We start from the raw sequence: 8,894 nt of genomic DNA, 5'->3' as shown, positions 1-8,894 counted from the left end.
TCAAGCTATGTCCTCTTTGATTTTTAATGATAAATCCAATTAACTTCTTAGCTTGGAACATAAGAGGTATCTCCCGACGTGATTCACAACGGTATCTACAACATTTATATAGAAGCAATAATGTTCATTTATTAATTCTTCTTGAGCCTATGTCTGATGTTTCTCTATTAGACAGCATTAAGTCTTTGTTACGATTTGATAAAGCTCAATCATTCATTGATGGAACGATTTGGGTGATGTGGTTTGATGAGTTCTCTATTAAGTCTATGGAATTGGCGGAGCAGATGGTTCACATGCATGTAAAAGTGGTCTTTGGGTATTCTTTTTGGCTCTCAACAGTCTATGCCAAGTGCACTCGTATAGGTAGGAGATCTTTATGGCATGCATTAGAGAATCTCGGAGTTGGGTCCCAAATCCATGGCTAATTGGTGGAGGTTTTAATGTGGTATCGTCGGCAGTAGAAAAAAAGGGGGTGCAGCGGTGAATTATAGGAACATGAAGGAATTCAACTCATGCACCTTTAATTGCAATATTTCACCAGTGGATTTTGATGGTCAATTATACACTTGGACAAATGGGTTGATATAGCAGCAATTGGATAGGATGCTGGTCAATGGTGCTTGGGCTAACCTTTTTGATACAACTCGGGTCTCGCACTCGCCTCAAGCAAGGTCTGATCACTGTCCATCGCTTGGTGAGTGTAGTTCTATCAGGGTTCGGAAGCGCACTTTTAAATTCTTGAATGTTTGGCAAAGCATCTAACTTTTCATCAAATAGTGAGAGAAGCTTGGGGAGCTCCTGTATCCAGGGTAGGGATGCGGTGCTTTTTTCAAAAATTGATTCGGGTATGACATTGCATTAAACAATGGAATTCACAGATTTTGGGAACATTTTCTCTAGGGTCGAAGAGGCAGAAAAGCGTATGAAACAATGTGAGCTTGAGTATGACTCCATTCGGGATAACGTGACAAGGGCGTGCCTAGGAGAAGCAAAGGCAGTTTATACTCAAGAGTTGATAGTGGAATATGAATTTTGGCCCCAAAAATTTGCAATTAAATGAATTCAGATAGGGGATGCTAACACTAAGTTTTTCCACTCTCGTGTTAGACAGAGAAGCAATTTCAATTTTATTTTTAGAATTAAAAATGAAGATGGAGTTTGATTGGATCAGCTAGAGAAAGTAAAGGAGTCAGTGGTAGAGTTTGATGATCTTGATCTCTGTCTTTTGATATTTACAAAATAATTGGATAATACTAATATCTTTTTAATAAGAAAGCTTTTTAGCTTTTGAGCAATTTGATTCAAAGAACAATTGAAAGAAGATAAAGAAAGATGAAAGTTGTCGGACGCTCACAAAGACAATACCGGACGTCTGATAAACAGTGCAGATCATATCGAATGAAGAACATCTTCACCGGACGTCTGTTAGAATTGAGATGATCCTTCAAGCAACGGTAGTATCGGACATCCAATACTCCCAACGGCTAGTTGACTCTTAGTTACCTTCTATCCGTTGGAAGCATTAATGAAGCACTTTCTTGGTCCCATATAAATAGAGCATGATCAGAAACTTCAAACAACTTTTGCACACTGAGAATACAAAAGATCAAGAGTAGTTTTAGTGAGAAAATACTCTCCAAGGAATATTTGTACTCTTTGTGGTGTATGGTTCTTTGTAAGCTTTTCATTTGTTAGTGACTACTTCAATAGTGTAACTCTGTGAGGGATTGTAAAACTTTCTAACTTGACCGAGTGAAACTTGGGTAAGGAGGAAATAAGCCTTCCTTTGTACACAAGATTGGTTGTATTTCATCAACTTGAAGAAACTTGTTTTATGAGTTGATCTTCGAACTCAAGAGGAGTTTGGTAGTCAATTGATTTGCAATTTTGCTCTTTTTATTTATCATTTTGTGAATCTTAATTGCTTATCTCTTCTACTCTCAAGTGATATTACTCATTTATTGATTGATTCATTGTGTGATCACTTAGAAAAGAGAGTAAATTTCATATTGAATAAAAAGTGCCCATAATTTGATTAGTTTCTTTAATCAACCTAATTCACCCCCTCTTAGGTTGTCTTCAGGCCTAACAGAGTTCTTTTCCTCACTTTTCTCGTCTGAGAGGGAGGGACGGATGACTCTCCAATTGTTCATTCAGTTGCCGCGGGTAGACCACTCTGATAATGATATACTGTGTGCACTTCAGTCGATGGAGGAGATTAGGTCTGTGGTTCTATCTATGAGCCCGGATAGTGCCCTGAGTCCTAATGGATTTGGTGTTGGCTTTTATCAGAGATGTTGGGAGATCATTAAAAAGGATCTTCTACAAGCTGTTCAAGATTTCTTTACGGGCGGGCAGCAACCCGATGGTTTCACAAGCTCTCTCATTGTCCTCATCCCAAAGGTGCAAGGGGCTTCTCAGTGACGGGAGTTTCCGCCTATTAGCCTATGCAATGTCAGCTCCAAGAGTATCTCAAAAATTTTGGAGGTGAGGTTGAATAGGGTATTGCCTAAAATTATTTCTACATGGCAGAGAGGGTTCATCCCTGGTAGAGGTATTATAGACAATATTAGTTGGTTCAAGAGTTAGCATGGGATTTGGATAGGCGGTTGTCGGACCCTAATTTGATACTTAAATTGGATATGAAAAAAGCCTATGATCGAGTCAAATGGCCATTCTTGCCTTTTATGTTACGCAAGTTTGGATTTCAAGATAGGGCTATCAATTTGTTTTCGATCCCTATGCAATAGTTGGTTCTCAGTTCTGGTCAATGACGAGCCAGCTGGTTTTTTTAAGTCATCGAGGGAGGTCCGCCAAGAAGATCCACTCTCTTCAACATTGTTTGTGTGATTGTGGCAAAATTCTTAAGAAAGGGTCTATTTCAGTTGTTCCAGAAAAATGAGAGGAGATTTTACGTATCGCTATGGTGTCTAGTACCTTACTTGACATTTGCAGATGACATTCTTATTTTCACCAAGTGCTCCGAGAGTTGCCTAGGGCCAATTCAAGGCTTTCTAGAGTTGTATCAAGCTTATTCTGGCCAAAAGGTCAATTCATCTAAGAGCTCATTTATTATTTCTAATAGGGTCATTGTTGAGCAAGTTGATATGATTACCTCCATTCTTAGTTTCTCTCGACAGCATTTTCCCTTCAATTATTTGGAAGCTCCTATTACGTGAGGTAGAGACCATTGTCGTCTTTTTTGATGGAATGTTAGATAAGATTCGACATAGACTTCAGCATTGGAGTTCTTGCATGTTGTGAGCTGGTGGAAAAATTATTCTTCTTCGTCATGTTCTTGCTTCTATCCCTATGTATCTTCTATTGGTCCTCTAACCACCTCAAGCGGTGCTCACTAAACTTGGTAGGATTTGCAATAGCTTTTTATGGGATCACAACACAGAATCGTCAAGAGTCCATTGGGCTTCATGGGAGAAGCTTTGTTTTCCTATGGAAGAAAGGAGCTTGGGGTTTCATAGCTTTGCGGATGTTTCCAAAGCATTTGCGTATTAGCTTTGGCGGCAACTTCATCTTGGAGATTTCAATTGGTCACAATTTATGCATGCCAAATGTGTTAAAGGCTATCACCCCTCTATAGTGCATGTATCTCAGCCCATACCAGTTTGGCGATGGTTGGAGGAAGTATGAGGATTTACGGAGTCAAAAATTAGGTGGTGTTTAGGGAGAGGGTTTGTTGATTTTTGGTTTGACTGTTGGTACTTTGATCAGCCATTGTCGGTGGTGATGGGGGTGCCTAATCGGCCACACATGTTGCCGGTGGAGTTTTATGAGGATATTGGATGGAGTGTTCACAAGCTACGACAGTGGGCTCCAGAGTCTACAGTGCAACAAATCTTGCAAATTTAGCTTTCCTGAGCTGGATGATGTCATGGTGTGGATACCATCTTCCTCTGATTCTTTCACTGTCTCATCAGCTTGGAAGTGTCTTTGACAAAGGAGGAACAAGTCAATGGTTGATCGTATTATTTGGGACAAGGTGTTACCTCTCAAGATCTCTTTTTTTGAATGGAGGCCGTTACATGATTTTCTCCCATTGGATGACAATTTAAAAAGGAGGGGGATTGTCCTCTCTTCGCAATATGTGTGTTGTGAGAAGAATGAAGAATTATTGAATCATTTATTTCTCCATGGCCCGGTGGCTACTCAGGTTTGGAGGCATTTTGTTGGGCAATTTAGTTTCTTAAATTTGGATCTCTTGCAGTCTACTGTCTCTGCAATGTTCACGTCTTGGGTTTTGCTTTGACTATGATAGCCCCACCTCTCTTCAGGGCGAACCCTAAGGATTAGCGAACTGCTTATCTAGCTCGCATCGACACTCAGTCTACTAATGAACTAGTAACCCAAGAAAACTAACAAAATATTTTCCAAATAAATGGTACAAACCATAATGAAAATATAATCGTCACGCCACCTTCCCAAACTTAGAATATGGAACTAAAAGTTAAACTGATAACTCCAAACTTAATTTACATAGTATGTGGCAAACTTACAAATTCAAGCTTATAAGAGTCAAAGGTGAATCTTCTAAATAAAATATTACAATCCAAAGTAGAAGTTTAAGATAAGAGTTAAGGCTATGAAAGTTCTTGATCACAATTCCATCCCAGATCTGCTAAGGAAAACAAAAGGAGTGGGGTGAGTTAAAATTCAGTGAGGTTCCAAATAAATATGTAAACACATAACCAATTAGAGACGTAATATAAATGAGTGATCACAGTACAATACTAGAATAAGTTAATTACAATTCAATTCAAGGATACGAGTGACTTCCAAAAGCCAAATCCACTTAAGTTTGATCGTATCGAAAATCCGTTGACTCTCCGTTAACATTTGCATCCAAGGATGTAATGTCCGTAGAACACCACTTACTCCAATTTTCGTCCACCAGTCAATCCCCTTACCAGATCCAAATACCTCAAACAGTATAATTAGGTAACATTCGAGTATACTAGTTTCCAGATTTCAGTAAACAGTCCTCAGGGTTCATCGACCTTCTCGACCAAACCCTTGTTGGTTCGATACAACCGACTCACTTATGAGGTTGGATACCCAAATAGTCATAATAGTTGATGGGATGTTACTCAAACAACTCACATACAGTCAAATATAGAGAAATCACATCTTATAATAGCAGTATACAGAGTCTCAGTGGAATCGAAGGAGGTCGAGTGTGATAAAGTACACGCTCACCTCAAATTTGTCAAGACAAGGTTTAGATAAACCAGTCACAGATCAAGTATTGAGATATTTTACATAGACAGGTAACAGGCAATGGAACACTCACCTGTCAAGAAATGCAGAGTTCAATCATCAAGTTCCGTGGTTACCCTCACCTGCATTTCTCAATCTTAGGGCAATGAGTGAAATCGTTAACAATTTAGGTTCATTTTCCAACCCAAATATAAGTTCATTAGGTGACCAAGTGGGTTGTTAATCGACTCAATTTACCATGCAAGTTAGGTCCAAATGTAAGAAAAGGTCATAAGAAAAGGAGTTTGACAAGTGCAAGAAAGTTGAGCAAAAGAAAAGTCTCATTCAAGTTCAAAAGTGTCTTCGTGGGTAAAACAGTCACGCACGCGCAGTCTCGGGAAAACGGTCATATCTCACTGTAAAAAAGTCGGAATCATGTGCCGTTGGTGGCATTGGAAACTAAACTCGAAGGGTTTTCTAACGGTACAAAATCTAAGCTCTAGTTCCTCTCCTATCAATACCAGTGGTTGGGGGAAATTGGCTGATTTTCCTGTTCTGATCAGCTCAATATCCTAACAAAGTTACCCTATTTCTTCTTGCCAACTTCATTCGTTTTGGCTCAAATACATCCAATTCAATCTCCTAAAATTCATATACAGGGGATCAAGTTATCTAGCACCATTGAAGCTTAAAATGTAACATAAAAAATGATTAAATGAACCCAAAACAGTCTAGCCAACAAAGAAGAACCAAAACAGTCCACTAACTTGCCCAAAACAACCACTTTACTTGCTTCATTTCCATTTCAACTCACTCCTAAAGTTAAACCAATGTTTAGCCAAGTTTTTTAGGCTTAATTAAGGTGCAATGCGTCACAAAAATCAAGGAGAAACCTCCACTCCAAGGCTGGTCAGCAAAGAGAAAAGAAAATAGTCCACAAGTTCACATTCAACACCAACCCCCATCCTTTCATTATAGTTAATTTAAATAACATTCCAAGAGTTATCCCTAACTTTAAAAGGATCCATAATATGTTAATACATCAAGAAAAACCATAAACAAAGCATAAACAAATACTCAAACACATGGCATGCTAAACATCCAACTCTACTTCCACTTACTTAGCTTAACAAATTTCACCACAAACAACCCCAACTCAACCTCTAGTTGTCATCAAAACCTCAAACACTTGATATAACACAATAAAGCTAAGATTTAAGGATCATTTACCTTTCTTAAGTGAAACTTGAATCACCAAAAATTCCACCAAACAAGAGCTCCAAATTTGAATCACACACTAGCCTTGAAGGTAGCTTACTCAACTAACTAAAGTTCTTTCTCTTTTGATTATTGCTCAAAGATCAAGCTAGGGTTTATAAGCAAGAAAATGGAGTTTTTTTTATCTTCTCTTGGAAGCTTAAGATGGTCGGCCACAAGGAGGAGAAAATGGAGCCAACAAGGTTTAAATTCTTCTAATTTCCTTGGTCAAATAAGTTGAATGGTTAGGGTCTTGCCACTTGTCTCAATCTTGGCCATTCTTCCTTTAAACTTTGCCAAATAAGGTTGCTACCCTCCAAATGTATCAAATGTCTAATATAACACCCTTAAACTATCACATAAAATCTCAAACACAATTAAAAGGGTATTTGGTCATAGTGTATATAGTGAAATAAAATAATGCCAATTTAAGGAGATGTTTCAATTCTTGTAAAATGCAATGAAATGCAATGCAAGGAAATGTCATAATTGATTTAGTCTTAGGGCAATACAAGTGATTTAGGAGAATTTATATTTTTAGGTGATGGTTCTCACATTTACCCTTGGTTAGATCATCTCACATTAAGTCTTGGTTACCGGTAGTGATTTGCTAGTTTTTGTGAAAAGTACGTAATCAAGCGTGTTTTCAAAGGAGTGCTGTCTATGTGCAACATGTGATCTGGCTGATAGACTCATTCCTGGAGCAGCTCGTGCGGGCTAACGTATTGGAAGCGTCTCATTTTAGTGGGGACACGAATTGTTATTTATTTTCGCAAGTAGTACAAGCCCCCAAAGTGGTTCGGCACAGTAAGGTTCATGGGTAAGACCTCCGATGGGCTTTTTTGAATTGAATTTGGATGCGAGTTTAGTGGAGTGTACAGCTTTGGGAGGTGGGTTCCTCTATGATCATAACAGCAAATTGGTCTTTGCATACTTTAAGAAGTTTGGCGATGTGGATGTATTGGTGGTGGAAGGTCTTTCATTGTTGCATGGTCTTCGTCTTTGCAAAGACAAAGGTTATTCTTTGATACATGCCCAGGTGGATTCACAGGCCCTAGTTGCCTTGGTAAAGTCTTCCCATACTGCAAAGTGGCCGCTTTGCAATGTTCTAAGAGAGATTCAATTTCTTCTTGATATCTTGAATGTGGAGGTTCAACATATAGTTAGAGAAGCTAATTTAGCAGCGGACAGGTTGGCTGCTTTACGAGTTGGTTCAGACACCCTTTTTACTTCACCTACCTTTTTGCCAGCTTCTATACGGTTGGTCCTGGCATTAGACTCTAGGTCATTTCCCTATGTTCGCTCTTAGACTGTAAGGGAGTAGTACTCCTAGTTTAACTTAATCAGTCAGTTCTCGAGGTCAGGCTTGGCTGCCCTTCAGCTTTTGTTTGTTTCCCCTCGCTTGAATAAAATCCTGGTTTCGTTAAAAAAAAGCAAAATTGAATTCGGAGTTTTCTAATTTGAGTGCAAAACATATCAAAAATTTCCATATGCAAATTAGTGGAATTACTGATTTCAAACACCTAAATTATCAAATCCAAATTCGATGCTCACCTCCACCCTTTGGCACTAAAAGAGTAAATTACCAACACATAAATTATCAAATGGCATATGGTCTTTTTGTTGGTTGCACAAATAAAAAAGTTAAAGTTGGTGTTTGATCATTAACCTTTTAAGGGATAATCAATGTATTTCATGAATAATAGGGATGCTTTGCTACTTGCCCCTAATTACAAGGACCATTTTGTGTGTAAACCTAATAAATACTATTTTAAATTGCTAAGATGGATATTCAAGTGTTGATTCAAACATGTAAATTTCAATTAATCCATCAGTTCATATGGATAAATCATTCAACATATAGTAAACTGATCACTAATTGGATAAATTGAATAGTGAGATTATCTACACGTAAATACAAAATAATCTACAAGTGTAAAATTTTTATGTTTTTGTAACGATAATTCGTTATAAATAGATGAAATTTTAACTCCAGCAAACACCATAGGCACTCATCCCTATTACTATCTTTTCATTGAGAAAAAAAGATCACATAACCAATCAACATCTTTCTTACTTTCATTCTAGTACAACTGCCCTTAGAGTTTCTAGAATATTGGTAATCAGTCACTATTGATTTTTCTCTTTTGAGTTTCAAAAAGATTTCCCATATATTTTTTAATATAATGAAAACCCATGATTTACTTCACTTCATGTATGATAAGTTGTAATGGCAAAAAGTTACACTCATGAGAACATACTAAGGTATCATGGAATTAGAAAAATTTTTTGAACTTGTGAACGAAACTAGGTTAGAGGAACTCTTTGGACGTTATCAATCACTTGAATCTTTCATCAATAATCTCTTAAAATATTATTTTAAAGTTGTGTTGATTAAAAATAATTATGTTGTTTGCAATTTATTC

The 8,894-nt window shown here is 37.6% G+C and overlaps 1 protein-coding gene across 1 annotated transcript; it reads left to right on the top strand.

Moving 5' to 3' along the window:
• Nucleotides 1-7,300: 7,300 nt before the first annotated feature.
• Nucleotides 7,301-7,777, top strand: LOC113689233 (uncharacterized). Its single transcript, XM_027207034.1, has one exon. The coding sequence runs from the start codon at nt 7,301-7,303 to the stop codon at nt 7,775-7,777; it is 477 nt and encodes a 158-aa protein (XP_027062835.1).
• Nucleotides 7,778-8,894: the final 1,117 nt, after the last annotated feature.

The sequence above is a fragment of the Coffea arabica genome, chromosome 5c (genome assembly GCF_036785885.1).
Source record: "Coffea arabica cultivar ET-39 chromosome 5c, Coffea Arabica ET-39 HiFi, whole genome shotgun sequence".
Taxonomy (NCBI): Eukaryota; Viridiplantae; Streptophyta; class Magnoliopsida; order Gentianales; family Rubiaceae; genus Coffea; species Coffea arabica.
Note: the sequence above shows the minus strand (reverse complement) of the source record. Positions and strands in the feature narration are given on the sequence as shown.

Bases quoted from the DNA above. Each gene is read 5' to 3' on its own strand.
- LOC113689233 (XM_027207034.1), top strand. From the start codon at position 7,301: ATGGGCTTTTTTGAATTGAATTTGGATGCGAGTTTAGTGGAGTGTACA.